The 22,183-nt window shown below is 52.9% G+C and overlaps 1 protein-coding gene and 1 long non-coding RNA gene across 5 annotated transcripts in view; one reads left to right on the plus strand and one right to left on the minus strand.

Moving 5' to 3' along the window:
• Positions 1 to 407: 407 nt before the first annotated feature.
• Positions 408 to 22,183, minus strand: part of MVP (major vault protein) — a 28,338-nt gene continuing 6,562 nt past the window's right edge. The window contains exons 2-16 of one of the 4 annotated variants that reach the window (XM_077985772.1): positions 21,489 to 22,182; positions 18,181 to 19,732; positions 17,777 to 17,972; positions 14,772 to 14,895; positions 14,562 to 14,693; positions 12,485 to 12,579; positions 11,355 to 11,591; positions 7,808 to 8,089; positions 6,427 to 6,671; positions 6,155 to 6,352; positions 3,857 to 4,243; positions 2,732 to 2,848; positions 2,424 to 2,550; positions 1,053 to 1,241; positions 408 to 674 (exon numbers count right to left, since the gene is read on the minus strand). In XM_077985772.1, the coding sequence (XP_077841898.1) occupies positions 447 to 674; positions 1,053 to 1,241; positions 2,424 to 2,550; positions 2,732 to 2,848; positions 3,857 to 4,243; positions 6,155 to 6,352; positions 6,427 to 6,671; positions 7,808 to 8,089; positions 11,355 to 11,591; positions 12,485 to 12,579; positions 14,562 to 14,693; positions 14,772 to 14,895; positions 17,777 to 17,972; positions 18,181 to 18,305 (2,682 nt within the window). In that variant the 5' untranslated portion in view covers positions 18,306 to 19,732; positions 21,489 to 22,182 and the 3' untranslated portion in view covers positions 408 to 446. The remainder of the gene's footprint in view (positions 675 to 1,052; positions 1,242 to 2,423; positions 2,551 to 2,731; positions 2,849 to 3,856; positions 4,244 to 6,154; positions 6,353 to 6,426; positions 6,672 to 7,807; positions 8,090 to 11,354; positions 11,592 to 12,484; positions 12,580 to 14,561; positions 14,694 to 14,771; positions 14,896 to 17,776; positions 17,973 to 18,180; positions 19,733 to 21,488; position 22,183) is intronic. The other 3 variants (XM_077985774.1, XM_002808293.4, XM_077985773.1) reach the window with 3 other exon arrangements.
• Positions 10,518 to 16,413, plus strand: LOC144337983 (uncharacterized). The gene is made up of 2 exons (XR_013411689.1): positions 10,518 to 11,757; positions 13,846 to 16,413. It is a non-coding gene; the product is annotated as an uncharacterized LOC144337983 (long non-coding RNA).

Raw genomic sequence — 22,183 nt, forward strand, 5'->3', positions numbered from 1 at the left:
AACAGTCTCCTGTAACTATCTAAAGATGTCGGCCGGGCACGGTGGCTCACACCTGTAATCCCAGCACTTTGGGAGGCCAAGGCACGTAGATCGCCTGAGGTTGGGAGTCCGAGACCAGCCTGGCCCAACATGGTGAAACCCCGTCTCTACTAAAAAGTACAAAAATTAGCCAGGCATGGTGGCACGTGCCTGTAATCCCAGCTACTCAGGAGGCTGAGGCAGGAGAATCACTTGAACCTGGGAGGCGGAGGTTGCAGTGAAAAGAGATGGCACCATTGCACTCCAGCCTGGGTGACAGAGCAAGACTCCACCTCGAAAAAAAAAAAGATGCCAGGAGCACCTCCCCTCCCCACCATTAAGCTCTCTGGTGATCCCAACCAATATCAGACAAGAGAAAAGCATTGAAATTTTAAATGCCCAGAAACGTCCATTGTATTAATCAGGGGTTAGCGCAGTACAGGCACCACGTGGTTGTCTCCAGGAGCTTGAGGGGCCTGAGCAGGCTGGGGGGACATCCCCTCCCTGGGGCTGGGCCCACTGGCCACCCTTCTGCCCAGGGGCTGACCCTCGGGCCCCATCCCCAGCAGCCCAAAGGCCGTGCTGAAGAGGTTGATGGGAGTGGAGCCATCGGTGATGAGGGTTGATTTCAGGCCCAGGGACTGGAGCAGTTTCACCTGGAAGGCGAGAACAGGAGGAAGTTTAGATGGGTGTCAAACCCTGCCCACTTCAAAGTGACCCTCCTTAAGTCAGCTGATTTGAAGGGTCACCTCCCCTGCATTTGACCACCCTGCTTGACTGCCTTGGAAACGCTTGTCGCAGACTGGTGTCCCATCCATTTCCTGTCTCCTCCAAGCTCTGGCTCACTGCTGGGTCTAGTAAAGTGCCTGATGTTGATGCAGCGTGACACTGCGTGAATGACCCGTGATGCAGGGACAGGTCACTCACCCCCTCCATTCCCCACCATCTTTCCAGATGTTGTGTTTTCCGCCTTGGCTCTGCCTTCCTGGTTCCAAGGTTGGTCCTGAAACCAACACGCCTTCCCCAACTCTCACCTGCATCTCAGGCCCAGCCACAGCAAGGTCCCTGATGGTGCTGGGGCCTATGGCCTCTGTCATCTGCTTGAACTTCTTCACCTCCACCTCAGCCAGCTGCTGAGCCTTGCTCACCTCCAGCTCCAGCTGGGCCCGGGCATAGACCAGTTCCAGCTCTCGGACCTTCTGGACCCGCTGGAGCTCAGCCTCCTGGAAGGGGAAAAATCCAGCATTATATTTTGACCCAGCCTGGAATGCAGATCAGGACTCACTGCAGCCTTGAACTCCTGGCTCAAAGGATCCTCCTGCCTCAGCCTCCTGGGTAGCTGGGACTACAGGAACATGCCACCACACCCAACCAATTAAACTTTGTTTTTGTAGAGATGAGGTCTTGCTATGTTGCCCAGACTGGTCTTGAATTGGTCTCGACCTGTCCTCAAATGATCCTGGGGTTACAGGCATGAGGCACCACACTAGGTCTCTCTTTTTTTTTTTTTTTTTTGAGACAGAGTCTCGCTCTGTCGCCCAGGCTGGAGTGCAGTGGCCGGATCTCAGCTCACTGCAAGCTCTGCCTCCCGGGTTCACGCCATTCTCCTGCCTCAGCCTCCCGAGTAGCTGGGACTACAGGCGCCCGCCACCACGCCCGGCTAGTTTTTTGTATTTCTTTTAGTAAAGACAGGGTTTCACTGTGTTAGCCAGGATGGTCTCGATCTTCTGACCTCGTGATCCGCCCATCTCGGCCTCCCAAAGTGCTGGGATTACAGGCTTGAGCCACCGCGCCTGGCCTAGGTCTCTTTTTACATTTATTTTTATTTACTTATTTTTGAGGTGGAGTTTTGCTCTTGTTGCCCAGGCTGGAGTGTAGTGGCACAACGTCAGCAATATGCAACCTCCACCTCCCCTGGGTTCAAGCGATTCTCCTGCCTCAGACTACTGAGTAGCTGGGATTACAGGTGCATGCCACCACACCCAGCTAATTTTTTGTATTTTTAGTAGAGATGGGGTTTCACCATATTGGTCAGGCTGGTCTTGAACTCCTAACCTCAGGTGATCCACCCACCTCGGCCTCCCAAAGTGCTGGGATTACAGGTGTGAGCACCCAGCCTCTTAATGGGATTTCGAGCATTAAATAAGATCATGCGTATGAAGCACACGCAGCGCTTGTGCCAAGGTGGACAGTGCATGAGCGCCCAGCTGCAAAATGGGTGTTCTAATCCTTACCTTCCAGCAATGGAGTCAATGAATCCTATAAGGCAAAGGACTTTGTCAAATACAAAGTACTTGGATAGGATGCTGGGGGACCTGGTGTCCTATACAGTCTCAGGGACTGTAGGGAATGGGTCTTTTCCAGGTCTCAAGGCCACCTCCTTCTTGATGCCTCCTCCTACTCACCGTCTCGATGGCCAAGGCCTGTGCTTTCAGCTTGGCCTGCAGCACAGACCCTTCTCCCTCAATCCGGGCTGCCTCTGCACGGGACTCGGCCTCCGCCTTGGCAGTCCCGGTGCTCTCCACGGCCATGCTGGAGAGAAGGCAGAGTCAGGTAAGACCCAGGAGACAGCCCAGTCCCCCCATGGCCTTGACTTACCCTGTAGCCGTGCACTATCTCATCCACACCTCCCAACCCTGGCCTGCTGCCCCCACTGGCTGCCGTCCCAAGACCCTCAGCCCCTGCCAGTCTCCTCCTCTAGTTTTCAACCCACCTCAGAGCCTCCAGCTCCAAGAGTTCCTTGCGAGCTTTCTCAGCTTCTGACTGGTCCAGGATCTTCTGCCGCTCAAGCCGGCCGCGGGCTTCCTGCTCCAGTCTCTGAGCCTCGTGCCTGGAGGAGACGGAGTGCAGGTGAGAGGCTGGCATGGGGCTGGAGCAGGAACAGGAGCGCCAAGGGCAGAGACCACCAACGAAACCGGTGCCCGGGACAGACCCCGGCCCCTAGAAGGCACCCGATACGCAACTCAACCCAGAATGGTATATGCGTCACACGCCAGTGTCATTCTGGGCCCGACAAATGCAGGCATGACCATAGTCCCTGCTTTCACGCCACTTGAGTGGGGGAAAAAACAAGTACACAAGGAGGATTTCAGACAGTGACAAGTATCTTGAAGGTAGTGAAGTGGTAGAGACCAGGCAAAGAGGTTGCTATTCAGCTGTGAGAGAAAGAAAACGGTTCCCCAAGGAGGGGATCTTTGGGCTGAAACTAGGAGGAGCCTGCCTGGAAGGGAGCCTGGGGGCTGGTGGGGGGAAGCTTTCTGGGCAGCAGGAAAAGCCATTGCAAAAGGCCTTCAGGTGGGTCCAAACTGTGCACTGAAGGAGCAGAGGAAGCCAGTGGGGCTGGAACATGTCAGCTGGAACAAGTTCTGGGGGCAAGGAACATGGAAGGGGGAGGCTAGAAGGCAAATTGGGGGAGGTCGGCTGGACCTGCCGGACAGAGTTTGGGTTTTATCACATGCAAGATGAGAGGCTGCAGGAATCGCATCTGATACGTGTTTTTTTTTTTTTTTTTTTTTTTCCTTTTGAGACAGGGTCAGTCTCCCATGCCTGTTGCTCAGGCTGGAGTGCAGTGGCGCAATCATGGCTCACTGCAGCCTCAAACTCCTGGCTTCAAGTGATCTTCCTGCCTCAGCCTCTCACAGTGCTGTGATTATGGGCATGAGCCACGGCGCCCAGCCTGATTCACATTTTAAGTGGATCACCAGATCTGTCGGGTAGGGAATAGACCCTTGGGGGTAGAGATGGCAGCAGGCAGTCCATAGGGGATGCCAGGTTATCCAGGTCCCAGCAGTGGCCTACCATGGGCATTATGGGCAGCCGAGCTCCCAGCCTCACTCACTTGGCCGCTGCTTCCTGGGAGTTGGTGGTGATCTCGATGGCCAGCTGGACGCTGCGTTGCAGGGCGTCCCGGGTTCTCTGATCTACAGGCTCCACCGACTGCACGTCCACACTGCTGACCACCAGCCCGTTTTGGGGGAAGACAGCCCGGTCCCGGGGCCTGGGCAGGGCCATGCCGTCGGGGCCTTTGGCTTCTGAGGTCTCAAAGCCAAAGACAGCAGTGCGAATGATGCGGGCTGAGTTCTTATGAAAGTCATCGAAAGTGACAGAGGCCACGGCCCCCCGCACCCGGGATGCGATGGCCTTGCAGGCATCACCTACAAAGTCTGGCACTGAAAAGAGCTTGGCCGTCTCTTGGGGGTCCTTCCGATCATTCACCTCAAAGTGCCTGTGAACAAACAGGCCCAGAATGGGGAAGCTGCTTTCACCCAGGAATCTCTCTTTTTCAGAAGAGACAAGGTCTTGCCATGTTGCCCAGGCTGGTTTTGAACTCCTGGGCTCAGGCAACCCTCCCACCTCAGCCTCCCAGAGTGCTGGGACTACACATGTGATCATGCCCAGCCAGCAACTCTCTCCGAGAACTTCAACGCCCACCCTGTGTGGCTGGGCAGGGTCCCTCACAATAGAGAGTGCTAATATATGCCTGGTAAGATCCTAAAAACTTAACACATGTTCTCCTTTAATCTGCTCAGCCACCCTATGAGATGGTGATGATCACCACCCCCATTTTACAGATGAGGAAGTAGAGGTCCAGAGAAGTCAAGTGGCTGGCCCAAGACTTGCCATATGACATGTGACAAGCCAGAAAACTGAACCAGGCACCTGCTTCTGGGGCCTATGCTCTTAACTATGGTGCTGTAGTGCCTGGGAATATGTCAGCAGCTGTCTACCGCCAGCAGGGCACTGGCTGCTCTAAGCTAAGAGGTGAGGGGCATGCTTGGGAGTGTTGAACATTCTTTTTGGAGACAGTCTCGCTCCATCGCCCAGGCTGGAGTGCAGTGGCACAAACTGGGTTCACTGTAACCTCCGCCTCCTGGGTTCAAACGATTCTCCTGCCTCAGCCCCTTGAGTATCTGCGACTACAAGCTGGGACTACAGGTGCCCACAACCACGCCCGGCTAATTTTTGTATTTTTAGTAGAGACAGGGATTCACCATGTTGGCCAGGCTGGTCTCAAACTCCTGACCTCAAGTGATCTGCCTGCCTCAGTCTCCCAAAGTGCTGGGATTACAGGCATAAGCCACCACACCCGACTTTTCTTTTTTCCTTCTTCCTTCCTTCAAGACAGGGTGTCTGTGGGTCTCTGTTGTCCAGGCTAGAGTGCGGAGGCACAGTCATAGCTCACTGCAGCCTCAAATTCCTGGGCTCGGGCAATTCTCCCAACTCAGCCTTCCAAGTAGTTGGATCTATAGACATGTACCACCATGCCCAGCTAGTTTATAAATTTTTTTTGTAGAGAGAGTCTTGCTATGTTACTCAGCCTAGTCTCAAACTCCTGGCAGTCCTCCCACCTCAGCCTCCCAAAGTGCTGGGATCACAGGTGTGAGCCACCGTGCCCGGTCATTAACACTGTTTCTGTACATGACTTATCTCACCCAGTCCTAATAGCTGCTATTGAGCTCTGACCAATACAGGCACTGTTCTAACGCTCATTGCATCCTTTCAATGGCCTTGTGAAGGAGGTAATGCTGTCTTCCTCATGTTACAGATAGGGAAACTGAGGAAAGCACCCTGTCCCTTGTCCAGGTCCATAGGCTGCAAACAGCAGGGCTGGGGCGCAGGTCAGGGTGGTCAGTTTCAGAGCTTGTGTTCTCGCCACCCACTCGCACTGCCCACTCCCGCCGGCTGTGTCCCATGCATCTTTTAACAGCCTGGCAGTTAAGCATTTGGCTGCACGCACGCTGGGAGCTTAGCTGGGGTAGTGTCCTGCTACCGGATCCCTGAGTCCTGACTCCAAGAGGTGAGCCCACGCCTTCCCTGGATTTGCGTGAACTCCTGGGTTCCCTCTTGACCTCGGCACTGAATGAGGTGTCCTGCCCTCATGAGGAGCCCAGCACTTCACCTCCTTTTCTTGGGGTTCCTAGGCTGCACCCAGCAGGAACCCTCACCCACTGCTTACCTGGTTTGGTTTTTTTTGTTTAGAAACAGGATTTTGTTCTGTCACCCAGGCTGGAGTACAGCGGGGCCATCATGGTTCACTGCAGCCTGGACCTCCTAGGCTCAAGCGATCCTCCCACCTCAGCCTCCCAAAGTGCTAGGATTCCAGGAGCGTACCCCCGTGCCCTGTCCCCATTTTTACCAGTTGTAGGCCAGCTGCAGTTGCAGCCTGGCATGATCCGCCGTCTCAATGGTGATGACATCGGTGAAGAAGTCAGGCCCCAGCAGCAGGCAGAGCGCACGGCGGGCATGGGGACGCTTGGGCCGCCCAGCCGAGAGGGACAACACCGTGAACTGCTCCTCAGGACCCAGAGACACCAGCTCAGGCCCAAAGACCACGCTGCAGAGACAGCCAGGAGTCAGAGTCGGACCTGTGGAGAGCCGCCCCCTACCCCCTGCCCTGCCAGCGCTCACCGGGCTCGCTTCTCTCGGTAGTCGTACACCTGCACGGCAGCGTTGTGGGGCACGCGGTAGCTGACCACGCGGGTCTTGTTCCGGGGCGCCAAGGGCTGGAGGCTCTTAGCTGTGTCCTTCTCACCTCTGTCTGCCAGAGGGTCCTGCCCCTTGTTCAGCAGCTCCTCCACCCCGGGAGGCAGCTCCTTCTCCCACAGGACTTCGTCTTGGGTCAGCATGTAGGTGCTTCCAATCACAGCGCGTACCTTGAGACGAGGACAGGGAGGGACGCTGCCCGTAAGGGTGGAAGGGAGGAAGATCCGCCCAGCTGTCCTGAAGCACAGCCCATCCATGGAAGGCGCGGCGCGAGGTTAAACACCTTCTCTGCCGGGAGACCAGGCTCCAGCCCGGGTTTGCCATCTGTTGGCCCTGTCATCGTGGGCTAACTACCTCACCCCTTGGGCTTCAGTTTCCTCATCTGTCAAGTGGACTTGGTGGTGGCTACCTTGCAGGGTCTAGGGGTGAATGACATCTCACATGTCTAGCTCAAACAGCTCTTGGCAGAGAGAAGGTGCTCAATGTTATTTCTAGAATCTTCCTTCATGGGACAGTTTGGAGGGCACCCCAGGGACGGTGAAGTAGGTCATGTACACGGATGCTCCCTCGGATTTCGAGCTGGACTTCCAGCTTGGATTCTTAGAGGAGGTTGGAGATGTGGCCCGAGGTCAAATCAAGGTCAAGGTTTTAGGTGAAGCAGCAAAAATGAAAGATTCCAGTGGGATATGGGCATGAGGGAGGAGGTCCTTCCTGTTCCCTGGCCACCCCATCAGACCTTTACATGCTGGGAACCAGATCTGCTGTGGGACAGGGTCCCCGTCTTAAACCCCCGCTTGTCCTCTTAGTGGAGGTTCTAATATTTTTTTTGGAGATGGAGTCTCACCCTGTCACCCTGGCTGGAGTGCAGTGGTGTGATCTTGGCTCACTGCAACCTCTATCTCCCAGCTCAAGCAATTCTCCTGTCTCAGCCTCCCAAGTATCTGGGACTACTCGGACCACCACCACGCCTGGCTAATGTTTGTATTTTTAGTAGAGACGGGGTTTCACCATGTTGGCCAGGCTAGTCTTGAACTCCTGCCCTCAGGTGATTCGCCCGCCTCAGCCTCCCAAAGTGCTGAGATTACGGGCATGAGCCACCGCACCCGGTCGGTTCTAACATTTCAAATGAGATATTTAAGGCAGGATGGCAAACACTCCACGTAGTACCTTCCCCCAACCAGACAGCCGACCTGATGTGGCTCTCCATGCTGCTGAAGTCCCTGCTCACCTCTCCCACACACCCAGAAAAAGCCACCACCAAGGCCAAGGCCACGTGGCAGCACTACCACCCACCCCCAGCCATTACCTTTCCAGTCTTGACATCCTGCACATAGATGCCCTCGTTCTCATCTAGAGGGATGGCCTGGCGCTCCTCCACCACCTCCACCTTGGCAGATGGCACATACTCCAGGGGTCCACAGATGAGCCAGTGGTCCCCAGCCTGGTGTGAGACCTTCTCTTCATCCTCCCCCTCCTCCAGGGGCTGCAGGGCCCTCAGCAGCAGCCCTTGCTGCTCCGACAGCACGTATACATCCTGGATGCCTTGTTCCAGCTGCTCTCCCGGCTGGAGGAAGAAAGACTTCTCTCCCTAGTGGGGAGACGTGCGGTTAGGGGCAGGGCCTTTAGGGTTGCGGGTGCCTCCGATGGCACCTCCCCAGCCCCGCGCTGTCTCAGGCCTGTGTGGAGGACAGGAGCCCCAGAAGCCCGCCACCACCCCCACATCATAATACAGTGAGGCACCGTCTGGACTGTGAGGCTCTACACAAACGTCTGCCGAATCTCATCTGCTCAAACGTGTCCTTGAAAGATTCCATAAACTGTCAGAACCTGGATCCACGCACGCTAAACCATTAAAAAAATCAACCTGTTTTTTCTTCTTTCTCCCAGGCTTTGTTTTCTAGAGATGGTGTAACCTAGGGCTCGACAAACTCTGGTTTTCAGGCCAAATCTGGATTCTGCCTTTTTTTTTTTGAGACAGTCTTCCTCTATTGGCCAGGCTGGAGTGCAGTGGCATGATCTCAGCTCTCTGCAGCCTCAACCTTCCAGGCTCGAGCAATCCTCCCAGCACAGCCTCCCAAAGAGCTGGGACTACAGATGCGCGTCACCACACCCAGCTAATTTTTGTGTGCTTCGTAGATGATGGGGTTTTGCCATGTTGCCTAGGCTGGTCTCAAAGTCCTGGACTCAAGCGATCTGCCCACCTCAACTTCCCAAAGTGCTGGGATTATAAACGTGGGCCACCATGCCCAGCACTGCCTGTTTTTTTTTTTTTTTAATTTTATTGAGATATAATCCACATATGAAATTTTCCCACCTAGAGTATACAATTCACAATTCAGTTGTTTTAGTATACTCAGAGTTGTCCAACCATCACTACTATGTTAAGTCTAGAATATTTTCATCATCACCCTGAAAAGAAATCCTGTACCTAGAAGTTACTTCTACTCCCCACCCACCCCACCCATCACTAGTCTATTTCATGTGTTTACCTATTCTGGACATTTCATATAAATGGAATCATGCAATATGTCAATATGTGGTCTTTGATGTCTGGCTTTTTTTTTTTTTTTTTTTGAGATGGAGTCTCGCTCAGCAGCCCAGGCTGGAGTGCAGTGGTGGGATCTTAGCTCACTGCAACAACTGTCTCCCGGGTTCAAGGGATCCTCCCGTCTCAGCCTCCCGAGCAGTAGCTGAGACTACAGGCACCCGCCATCATGCCCAGCTAATTTTTGTGTTTTAGCAGAGATGGTGTTTCACCATGTTGGCCAGGCTGGTCTTGAACTCCTGACCTCAGGTGATATGCCTGCCTCAGCCTCCTAAAGTGTTAGGATTACAGGCGTGAGCCACCGCATCCGGCCGGCTTCTTTCACTTAGCATAACGTTTTCAATTTTATCCATGTTGTATCACTTATAAGTATGTCATTTCTTTCTTTTCTTTTCTTTTTTCCTAGAGACAGGATCTCATTCTATTGCCTCAGGCTGGAGTACAGTGGCACAATCCTAGCTCACTATAGCCTCCACTTCCTGGGATCAAGCGATTTTCCCACTTTAGCCTCCCAAGTACCTGGGACTACAGGTGTGCCACCATGCCTCGCCAATTTTTTAAAGTTTTTGTAAAAATGGGGTCTCACTATGTTACCCAGGCTGGTCTCGAACTCCTGGCTTCAAGCAATCCTCCCACCTTGGCCTCCCAAAGCACTGGGATTATAGTCACGAGCTGCTGCGCCTGGCCTGCCATTTCTTTCTTATGGCTGAATGATATTCCATTGTATGAATATGCTACAATTTTTTATCCATTCATTAAATATGTACATTTGGGTTATTTCTACTTTTTTTTTTTTTTTTTGAGACAGTCTTTCTCTGTCACCCAGGCTGGAGGGCAGTGGTGCTATCTCAGCTCACTGCAACCTCCGCCTCCCGGGTTCAAGCGATTTTCCTGCCTCAGCCTCCAGAGAAGCTGGGTTTACAGGTGCCTGACACCATGCCCAGCTAATTGTTTTTTGCATTTTTAGTACAGAAGGGGTTTTGCCATGTTGGCCAGGATGGTTTCCAACTCCTGATCTCAAGTGATCCACCCGCATTGGGCTCACAAAGTGCTGGGATTACAGGTGTAAGCCACCGTGCCTGGCCTATTTCTACTTTTTCTGCCTCCTGTTTTTGCAAATAAAATATTCCAGAAACATGGCAGTACTCACTTGTTTACGTACTGCCCATGCTGCTTTCCTGACATAACAGCAGAGTTGAAGAACTTCCACAGAAACGATGACTCACAGAGCCCGGAATATCTACCATCCAGCCCCCTTTACAGAATGAGTTTGGCAACTCCTGGTATTCCCACATATAGTTCAGAGAGGGGATGAGGTAGGGGGTGGGAGAGGGTAAACCAAGAGGTTTGTTTTACGAAAGATGACAAAGCAAAGTGCACACCAGAATATAAAAGATGTGAAGTATAGTCACTGCGTGATGGTTCAGTCCACTACAGACTGCACATGGTGGTCCCGTAAGATTATAATGGAGTTTTGTTTTTTTTTTTTTTTGAGATAATCTCACTCTGTCGCCCAGGTTGGAGTGCAGTGGCACGATCTCGGCTCACTGCAGGCTTGATCTCCGGGGTTCAAGTGATTCTTGTGCCTCAGCCTCCCGAGTAACTGGAATTACAGGTACCCACAACCACACCTGGCTAATTTTTGTATTTTTAGTAGAAACAGGGTTTCCCCACGTTGACCAGGCTGGTCTTGAACTCTTGACCCCAAGTGATCCACGTGCCTTGGCCTCCCAAAGTGCTGGGATTACAGGCGTGAGCCACTTGCTGGCCGATAATGAAGCTTTCATACTGTGTTTTTCTTACCTTTTCTATGGCTAGCTACGTAAGTACTTACCATTGTGTTCAGCTGCCTGCAGTATTCAGGACAGTCACATGCTGCACAGGTTGGCAGCCTAGGAGCAGGCTACACCATCTAGCTTAGGTGATAGTAGGCTGTGCCATCTAGGTTTGCATAAGTGCACTCTTTTGCACAAAGACAAAATCATCTAAGGACCATTTCTCAGACTGTATCCCCACATTAAGTGGCACATGACTGTATCAGAGAGAGTTTCAGAGTCTCAGGCAGAGGGTAGCCAGGAGACCTTCCCAGAAGGGGAATTAACTTCAGGTCTGAGGGGTAAGTTAGAGGCTGCCAGGAACCAAATGGGCCAGTGTCTCAGGCGTGTAAGAACTAAGCGTGTAAAGGCACAGAAGGTATTCCCAGAACGTGCCTCTGGAGGAGAGAAGGGAGAGAGGGCAGAGGGCCTCCTGCCACTAGAGGGCATACATCTCCCAGGACAGTCCTCTGTGGGGGGTGTAGGGACCTCACCTTGACCACACGCTTCTGCCCCAGCTGATTCTTGCCATCCGGTCCGACAGGGTCGAGAATCACACAGTAGTTGTGGGGGCCCAGGGTGGTGATGGGCACAACCCCCAGCACCTCCTCGTGGACATCTGGCACGTGGGCCTCCGTGTCCTGCACCGTCACCAGCCACTCCTCCCCAGTGCGGCGGGACACTCCCCGGAAGTCCCGGAAGTTCCGCCGAGCCCGGAGGTGCAGGGCTGTCTGCAGAGCAAGGTGTTGGGTATTTGAGTGACCTGCCTCCAACTTCAGGGATCTGCGAGCCAGATTGGCCACCAAACTCTCCCAATGCTCCCAGGTCTCAGGGACAATTTCTACCAATCCAGGGATTTTTTTGAGTCGGAGTCTCGCTCTTGTTGCCCAGGCTGGAGTGCAGTGGTGCGACATCAGCTCACTGCAACTTCCACCTCCTGGGTTCAAGCGATTCTCCTGCCTCAGCCTCCTGAGCAGCTTAGATTACAGGCACATGACACCACACCCAGCTAATTTTTGTAATTTTAGTAGAGATGGGGTTTCACCATGTTGGCCAGACTTGTCTCCAGCTCCTGACCTCAGGTGATCCTCCCGCCTCAGCCTCCCAAAGTGCTGGGATTACAGGCGTGAGCCACCGTGCCCGGCTGACTTTTTTTTGAGACAGGGTCTTGCTCTGTTCCCCAGGCTGGAGTTCAGTGGCGTGATCATGGCTCACTGCAACCTCTGCCTCTGGGGTTCAAGCGATTCTCCTGCCTCAGCCTCTGGAGTAACTGGGACTACAGGCATGCTCCACTACACCCAGCTAATTTTTAAATTTTTGGTAGAGATGAATTCTATGTTGCTCAGGCTGGTCTCAGACTCCTGATCTCAAGTGATCCTCCTGCCTCAGCCTTCCAAATTGTTGAGATTACAGATGTGAGCCACTGCACCCGGCCCCAGAAAGACTATTTAACTCTTCAGATGATCCAGAATACTCCTCAGGCAATCTGATCTCTGAATTTTTTTTTAAGTGACCCTAAAATTATTGCTTCTCTTTCACTCTCATGCCATTCTGCCACCATTCTCTGCCACTCAGAGGGTTCCCTAGCCCCAGGTCCCTTAAACCCAGCTCCAAAAGCACCAACCTTTTCCGTAAGGATGACGGCGTCCACCAAATCCAGAACCTCCTCAAACACCGCTGGGAGGTATGCCCCCACTGTGGTGACCAGCCATTCTTCCCCTGGGCCAAGAGTGGAAGGTAAGGGACAAGAGTCCTCCAGCCTGCTCCCCACCTGCCCTCCCCCACAGCCTAGACACGGGATTGACAGATTTCATAGGCAAAAAGACACCACTGACCCCAGGCTCAAGGTCATGATTGCAGTCCTTTTAGTCCTTTTTTTTTTTTTTTTTTTTTTTTTGAGACGGAGTCTCGCTTTGTCTCCAGGCCAGAGTGCAGTGGTGCTATCTCAGTTCACTGCAAGCTCCGCCTCCCGGGTTCACGCCATTCTCCTGCCTCAGCCTCCCGAGTAGCTGGGACTACAGGTGCCTGCCACCTCGCCCGGCTAATTTTTTGTACTTTTAGTAGAGACGGGGTTTCACCGTGGTCTTGATCTCCTCACCTCGTGATCCACCCGCCTTGGCCTCCCAAACTGCTGGGACTACAGGCATGAGCCACTGCACCCAGCTGACTGCAGTCCTCTTATTCACTTCTTTGAGGCCAGAGGAAAACAAACCCACCCCAGTTTTTTTTCTTTTTTTTGAGACGGAGTCTCCATCTGTTGCCCAGGCTGCGATCTCAGCTCGCTGCAACCTCAGCCTCCTGGGTTCAAGTGATTCTCATGCCTTAGCCCCCTGAGTAGCTGGGATTACAGGCACGTGCCACCAAGCCCAGCTAATATTTGTATTTTTTGTAGAGATGGTATTTCACCATGTTGCCCAAGCTGGTCTGGAACTCCTGGCCTCAAGTGATCTGCGCATCTTGGCCTCCCAAGGTGCTGGGATTCCAGGCGTGATCCACCACGCGCAGCCTAAAAGCCTTCCTAAGATGCCCAAGTTGCTGCTATAACAACAGCCTGCGGCCGGGCGCGGTGGCTCAAGCCTGTAATCCCAGCACTTTGGGAGGCCGAGACGGGCAGATCACGAGGTCAGGAGATCGAGACCATCCTGGTTAATATGGTGAAACCCCGTCTCTACTAAAAAGTACAAAAAACTAGCTGGGCAAGGTGGCGGGCGCCTGTAGTCCCAGCTACTTAGGAGGCTGAGGCAGGAGAATGGCGTGAACCCGGGAGGCGGAGCTTGCAGTGAGCTGAGATCTGGCCACTGCACTCCAGCCTGGGCGACAGAACGAAACTCCGTCTCAAAAAAAAAAAAACACACACACACACACAAAACAACAACAGCCTGCTCTGCCTTCTCTAAGCTCCAAAGACCAACTTTTGTCCTTCCGCTAAAATGGGCAGCAGAACTGCCTCTGTTGGAGTTGTGGATGTCCTTTGGTTTATTGGAGAAGTCAGAGTGCCTGGATGCAGGTCCCAGCCTCGCCCTGCCTGGCCACACCCCAGGGCAAGCAACCTGCATTCTGTATCCCAGTGTTAATATATAGAAAGTGGTAATGGTAGTACCTCGAGGTAGTACCTCTGTTGCCCAGGATGGAGTGCAGTGGTGCAATCACAGCTCACTGCAGCCTCCATTCCTGGGCTCAAGCAGTCCTCCCTCTTTAGCCTTCTGAGTAGCTGGGACCACAGGTGAGTATCACAACACCCGGCTAATTTTTAAACTCTTTGTAGAGAGGGGGTCTCACTGTGTTGCTCAGGCTGGTCTTGAGCTCCTGGGCTCAGACGATCCACCCACCTTGGCAAAGTGCTGGGATGACAGGTGTGAGCCACTATACCTATTGGCCTACATTTGTCAGCTGTATTTGAATATCTACTTTGTTGATCCAGAATCAGATAAGACATGGCCACTGCCCATAGCTCATGGTGAAGGTGGGGGAAGGAAAAGCCACATCCTCATGGTCACGGTCACATTTTCCAAACCAAGTGGAAACAGCATGAAATGGCGGTGGCAAAAGGAGGACAGTGGGTGGCCCTCAACAGCTTTCAAAAGATACCAGGAAAGCACCTCTCTGAGACTACAGGAGGCTTTCCCCAACCTTCCTCTGCTTCCCCTGCAGTGGGGACCCCCCCTGCCCACCCCACCATCATCGCCTCTTGGTGAACCCACCTGTCACCCTCTCCTTGCCGTCCCGGTCCTGACACTCCTTGCGGGCCCTCAGTCGCAGAGCCTGGTTCTGCCTGATGATGGTGGCCTGAATGATCTCCACAACCTCCACTTCCTTCCGGGGGATGTACGTGCCTGGGGAGGGAAGGTAATGGTCAGAAGGTATCAGGGCTATGGCAGGAAGGCAGGGAGCCCTATGGAGACAGAACTTACCAGGTCCCTCGAAAAGCCACTCGTCTCCTGCCACCACCTTGTCTCCATCTTTATCCTCAAAATCAAGCAGCGCCTTTAGATGGAGGGCAGTGTTGGGCAGAACCACTTGCAGGGGTGTGATGTCCTAGTGGGGAAGAAAGTGGGGACACAGAACAATCAGTACTGTGACCCCCCCATGCCTGATGCTCTGGAGGCGGGTCCACAGCATCCATCTCTGTATGTCCTGAAATAAGACCGGGGTGGAGGCCGGGCACAGTGGCTCACACCACTTATCCCAGCACTTTGGGAGGCTGAGGTAAGAGGATCACTTGACCTCATTCAAGAACCAGCCTGGACAACATAGCAAGATCCCATCTCTGAAAAAAAAAAAATTTAGCCAGGCATGGTGGCGGCGCACACCTGTAGTCCCAGCTACTCTGGAGGCTGAGGTGGGAGGATTGCTTGAGCCCAGGAGGTTAAGGCTTCAGTGAGCTATGATTGCACCACTGCACTCCAGCCCGGGTGGCAGAGCAAGACCCTGTCTCATAAATAAATTAAATAAATAAATAAATAAATAAAAGATCAGGAGACATGACCAAGGTCACACAGCTAGTGAGAAACTGAGTCAAGACTTGAACTCTGGTTTTGAGTGAAGCCTGCCCACCGTGCCCAACTCTGATGAGGCTGGTCCTGGGCTGAACGAGCGAGCAGAGCGACTCCACTCCACCCGCTGGCCACACACTGGATGTTGAGCAGGGCTGGAGGCTCGCTGCTCAGAGAGCCTTTCCCTACTCATCTCCTTCCTGCAGGGCACCCTGGTTGTGGTGGAGAGAACATATCATGAAATTTAAGTTCCAGCAAGGCGATAACATACAGACGCTAACCATTCTGTCCCAGTAGACTACAAATACTGTCAGGGCAAGAGGGTCTTCAGGAGTTCAGATGAAGGAGAAGTTAGAGAAGACCCTTTGAACTGAAACGAGGGCTCAAAGGAAAGGCTGTTTTGTTTTTTCTTTTTGGGAGACGGGGTCTCCCTGTGTCGTCCAGGCTGGACTGCAGTGGTACAACCATGGCTCACAACAACCTCAACCTCCCAGGCTCATGTGATCCTCCCATCTTAGCCTCCTGAGTGGCTGGGATTACAGGTGTCACCCCCAGCTAATTTTTTTTTTTTTTTTTTTGAGACAGAGTCTTGCTCTGTCGCCCGGGCTGGAGTGCAGTCGTGCAATCTTGGCTCACTGCAACCTCCACCTGCTGGGTTCAAGTGATTCTCATGCCTCAGCCTCCCAAATAGCTGGGATTACAGGCACGCACCACCACACCTGGCTAATTGTTGCATGTTTAGTAGAGATGGGTTTTCACCATGTTGGCCAGCCTGGTCTCAAACTCCCGACCTCAAGTGATCTGACTACCTTGGCCTCCCAAAGTGCTGGGATTACAGGCGTGAGCCACTGTGCCCAGTCGAACGTATTCTTTAAAATGAAATCTTAGGCAGGGCGTGGTGGCTCACACCTGCAATCCCAGCATTTTGGGAGAATGAGGTGGAAGGATCGTTTAAGCCCAGGAGGTTGAGGTTGCAGTGAGCTATGATCACCCCACTGCACTCCTGTCTAGGCAACAGGGGGAGATCCAGTCTCAATAAAAGAAAAAAAAAAAAAAAAAAGGCCGGGCACAGTGGCTCATGCCTCTAATCCCAGCACTTTGGGAGGCCAATGCAGGTGGATCACGAGGTCAGGAGATCGAGACCATCCTGGCTAACACAGTGAAACTCCGTCTCTACTAAAAATATAAAAAATTAGCCGGGTATGGTGGCGCATGCCTGTAGTCCCAGCTACTCGGGAGGCTCAGGCAGGAGAATTGCATGAACCCAGGAGGTGGACCTTCTAGTGAGCCGAGATTATGCCACTGCACTCCAACCTGGGCAACAAAGTGAGACTCCATCTCAAAAAAAAAAAAAAAAAAAAAGGTACAAAAACCCCTATATACTCTTCACTTGGATTCCTTAAGGGTTATTGTCTTAATCATTCTTCATTTTCTCTACCCACACACTTCCCCCAAACTGTCTGCACCTAAGTGGACATGAATGTCTCTAAAAGTTCCCCATGTCCTGCTATTATGCTTTCAGGATCAAGCAGCACTGATCAGTAAAGTCAGTAAAAAAAACCATTAAATGGCCAGAAGGTAAAGGTAGAAGAATACGTAAGGGAATGAAGGTGGGACGTCCACCTGCTCAGGCCCAGGCCTGAGACCAAGAGGGACAAGAGCCTGGCTGTAGGTTCAGGCCTGTGATGGCTTCTCCTAGAATAGGCACAGCCCGGGGCCTGGGCTTGTCACTGCTGCTTTGGCACTGCCCACCAGTGTCTGGCACTGGGTGAATGAACTGCTTAATCTTGGCACATGCCATTTAATGCCAGACTGGGCACTTCTGGTAGGCTCTGGAGCCTGGGAGATTAGCAGGTGAGATGGACCAATAGTTCTCAGAAAAGAGGCAGGTGTGTTTGGGGCATGTGTGGAGGACGGGGGTGGCTGGAGGTGAGTGGAAGTACAGTGAGTCAATTCCACCCTTGGTGAGAGCCAGCAAATCTCTCTCCCCACCCCTCCCACTGCCCTGGTTTGTTTTCCCTTTAGAAAACAGTACAGGCTGAGCACAGTGGCTCATGCCTGTAATCCCGGCACTTTGGGAGGCTGAGGCGGGCAGATCACCTGGGGCAGGAGTTCAAGATCAGACTGGCCAACATGGTGAAACCCCGTCTCTACGAAAAATACAAAAATTAGCCAGGCGTGGTGGTGGGTACCTGTAATCCCAGCTACTTGGGAGGCTGAGGCAGTAAAATTACTTGAACCCGGGAGGTGGAGCTTCCAGTGAGCCAAGATTATGCCACTGCACTCCAGCCTCGGCGACAACAGCGAAATTCTGCCCCCCCCCCCCCCGCCAAAAAAAAGAAGGCGGCGGCGGCAGCAGTACAGAGCCCAAGGCAGGTGGAGGACAGGCAGGATGGGGCACAGGGAGAGAGGAAGCCAGGTACCTTTTCCAGCACCTCCCCTGGGTACAGGGGGAAGGGGTCCTGGGCCAGCCGGATCTCGAGGTCAGCGTGGCGAAGCCGAACTTGCCCTGTGACATCAAACAGCACCAAGCCCTGGGCATCCCGAGACACAGGGTTGGCCACTGTGCAGTAGTGACGTGGGGGGACGGTCACCATGCGCATAGGGGCAAACAGTACCCTGCAGGAAGATGAGAAGAGGTGTGGGGACCTGGGACCAGGTCTCCCACTACCAAAGGGGACACCAAATAAGAGAGAAACCTCTCTATCACCCAAGTGAGGGCCATTCCTGCTTGGGAACAGGGAGGAGGAAAAGGACCATCATGCCAGCCAGACCAATGGGTCCCCACATCCCTAAGGCTCCCCCACAGCCCAACCCCCACACCCACCTCTCATTGTCCTGCCGGATGTAGGTCTTTGGCCCGACCTCCACACGGGACACGTTGCTGTTCTGGTCCAGCACATGGATATAGTGGTATGGGGGGATGCGGATGATGAACTCTTCAGTTGCCATGGTGACTCCTAAGCCCAGGGCTCACCAGAAGATGACTGGTAGGTGAGGGAGAGGACACAGGATGAACCCAGGGAGCCTGGGATGGGGCAGTCATGAGTCTGGAGACAGGCTCTGGGTGGGATACGGCCCTACCTCCTCCAGCCAGGTCACTGCACCCTTCCCTGTCCGCATCCACATGCCCACCGCTCCCTGTCTTCACCCCACCCAAGACGACACAGCCCATCGTGACCGTAAAGAACAGCTTGATGCAGTGAGCCAGAGGCCCAGGGTTCCTTGCCAATTCCTTTCCCTTGCTCCCATCAACTACTTTCCCCTACACTGCCACCAGCACTGCAAAGAGCTTCAGATCAAGGCACTCCCAGTCTCTAAGGTGGAGAGATACAGCCAGCTGGGAGACTGGGGAGCCATGGAGGCAGTGACATGGCCTTGTCCAGCACGCAATGGGCAGCTGCTCCGAGGAGCTGCCTGGCTCCTCCAGAGGGAGGCAGCCCTTTATTTCAGAGAATCCTGAGGCCCCAGCTGTATTCAAATGTCAGCCCACAGCCAGAGAATATCTGTATGCCTCAGGTAGTCCATTGGCTAGGATTCAGCCATAAACAAACAAAAGGGATGTTTGCATGAGCTGTGTCTATGCTCCTCCCCCGTTCTTATGCTGTAGTAATCCTGGGCTGAATGTGAAGACCTAGTCCACTGCTCATGAAAGGGATCCCAGACAGAACTGAGGCTTCCATAGAACCAGCTGCATTAGTAACACTGCAAATCACTCTGGCCGCCTCCTCCCCAGTTCTCTCCCACCCTTAGCTCCTACAGTTGTGAGCAAGGGTGGGGTGGAAAGGAAGGAGAAGGGGGATGATTGATTATCATGTTCCAACCACCCCATCCCACCTGCTTCTGAATCCTGAGTGGTTTCACCCAGTGCTTGGCCTGTTCAGGAATGTTACATGCCTACCTAAGCCCCACCCTTGCCCCCAGCACCCCTTGGACTTTGGACAAGTCCCTTTGAGTCACACAAATGGGACTAAGTTTACTAGGTGCTCTAGGGCCTCATCCTTAAGAGACTCAGGTCAGACTTTTTTTTTTTTTTTTGAGACGGAGTCACCCAGGCTGGAGTGCAGTGGTGCGATCATAGCTCACAAAAGCCATGCCTCAGCCTCCTGGGTAGCTGAGACTACTGGTGCATGCCACCATGTCTGGCTTTTTTTTTTTTTTTTTTGAGATGGAGTCTCGCTCTGTCACCCAGGCTGGAGTGCAGTGGTGCGATCTTGGCTCACTGCAAGCTCCGCCTCCCTGGTTCACGCCATTCTCCTGCCTCAGCCTCCTGAGTAGCTGGTACTACAGGCGCCTGCTGCCACGCCCGGCTAATTTTTTGTATTTTTAGTAGAGACGGGGTTTCACCGTGTTAGGCAGGATGGTCTTGATTTCCTGACCTCGTGATCCACCTGCCTCAGCCTCCCAAAGCGCTGGGATTACAGGCGTGAGCCACCGCGCCCAGCCCTTTTTTTTTTTTTTTTTTTTTTGTAGAGATGAGTTCTCATTATGTTGCCCAGGCTGGTCTTGAACTCCTGGCCTCAAGCAATCCTCTTGCCTCTGCCTTCCAAAGTGCTGGGATTACAGGCGTGGGCCATCACACCTGGCCGATGAGGAGCCTCTTTTGTCTGGTGGTGGCCTCAAAAATGTCTGGCTAGGACAGGTGCAGTGGCTCATGCCTGTAATCCCAGCATTATGGGAGGCAGAGCAAGACTCTGTCTTAAAAAAAAAAAAAAAAGTAGCTCCTCATCAATTCTACCATCTACCCGGCCTCCAACCCCAGGTGAAAAATACAAGTGAGGGGAAGAAGGGAGTGGCCTGGCCGAGGACAAACAGGCAGGAGCCATAAATTACAGAATCAAGGCTGGATACAGCCCAAGAGGAGTTACACTTGAGCCTCACAATCTATAAAATTTCAACTTTTTGTTTAGAAATTGTGAGTCTTCACAAAATCCCAATTCCTGCTTCACTTGAAGAATTAGAAGACCAGCAATACAGCCTACAGTCAAGCAGCAGCTGCCCCATTTAGATGGAATACAAGCTTTCCCACCTACCACAGTCCCCACCACCCCCTGCTGCCTTATAGCCACGCCACTGCACTGCCCGGCTATTGTTTAAAAACCCTTTAACTTGGCTGGGCATGGTGGCTCACGCCTGTAATCCCAGCACTTTGGGAGGCCAAGGCAGGTTGATCACCTGAGGTCAGGGGTTCAAGACCCAGCCTGGCCAACATGGCAAAACCCTGTCTGTACTAAAAATATAAAAATTAGCCGGTCATGGGGGTGGGTGCCTGTATTCCCAGCTACTAGCGGGGCTGAGACAGGAGGATTGCTTGAACCTGGGAGGCAGAGGTTGCAGTGAGCAGAGATCGTGCTATTGCACTCCAGCCTGGGCAACAGAGCGAGACTCCATCTCAAAACAACAACAACAACAACAAAACCCCTTTAACTCAGCAGTGTCCACTGATGAGGAATATTCTAAATCTTTCTACAATGATGGGGAATATTCTAAATCTGTGCTGTCTTTGGACTAGCCGCATCCACACGTGGCTCCTGAACACTTAAAATGTGGCTAGTGGCCAGGCATGCTGGCTCATGCCTGTAATCTCAGCACTTTGGGAGGCTGAGGCGGGCAGATCACGAGGTCAGGAGTTTGAGACCAGCCTGGCCAACGTGGAGAAACCCTGTCTCTACTAAAAATACAAAAATTAGCTGGGTGTGGTGGCACATGCCTGTAATCCAGCTACTTGGGAGGCTGAGGCAGGAGAATTGCTGGAACCCGGGAGGCAGAGGTTGCAGTGAGCCAAGATCTCACCATTGCACTCCAGTTCTGGGTGACAGAGCAAGACTCTGTCTCGGAAAAAAATAAATAAAATGTGGCTACTGCATCTGAGGAACTAAATTTTAAAATCATTTTTTGAGACAAGGTCTTGTTCTGTTGCCCAGGCAGGAGTGCAGTGGCACAATCATGGCCCACTGCAGCCTCAACCTCCAGACTCAAGCGATCCTCCCACCTTAGCCTCCTGAGTAGCTGGGATTACAGGCACGTGCCACCATGCCTAGCTAATTTTTTCATTTCTTTTGCAGAGACAAGGTGCTGCTATGTTGCCTAGGCTGGTCTCGAACTCCTGGGCTCAAGCAATCCTCCCGCCTCAGCCTCGTAAAGTGCTGGGATTAGAGGTGTGAGCTACCATACCCAGCTAATTTTAAATTGCCAAATATGGCTGGTTGATCCCATATGGGACAGTGGAGCTCTCAATAGTTGAGACCCAGACAGGGACAATGAGTCCTTCAAGGCCACAAGCAAGTTAGTGGTACTGTCGGGACTAGAACCCTGGTGGAATGCCTGGTCCTGTCTTTCTAGAGAGGCCTCACGGTCCCATGGTTCGGGGCACCCATTCCGACCCAGACTGCCCCGGCCTACAGCTCTCATCGGCTGTTTTCATGTTTTTATATAGTTTCCTCACTGCCTTGCCTCATTCTGAAAGAGGTTACAGTTTGGGTTTGTTTTCCTGGCACACTTCCCACATCACAGGGAGGTTATTCTGCTGCTCATTCTTTCATCTTGCAACTTTGTATGGGATCTGACCTTGATACTTTTCTGTTGCTCATTTTTGCTCAAAGTTACTTTCCCTTGGCTGGGAGGAGGGTGGCTTGTCTAACCTCTTCTGCGGTTTGGGAATACAGGGGTTTGCTTTCCGATCTCCTGGCTCTGTTCCTCTTGCCACTCTTATGGGGACCTTGTCTTTTCTTCCTATTGCCCCATCCTGCTCACCTTTGATTCTACCCCCCAGTTACTCCACAATACAGGGCCCTGTTCTGGAAAGTCCAGAGGGCTGGGACTCCTAGATC

Source organism: Macaca mulatta, chromosome 20, assembly GCF_049350105.2.
Source record: "Macaca mulatta isolate MMU2019108-1 chromosome 20, T2T-MMU8v2.0, whole genome shotgun sequence".
In the NCBI taxonomy this organism is placed as follows: domain Eukaryota; kingdom Metazoa; phylum Chordata; class Mammalia; order Primates; family Cercopithecidae; genus Macaca; species Macaca mulatta.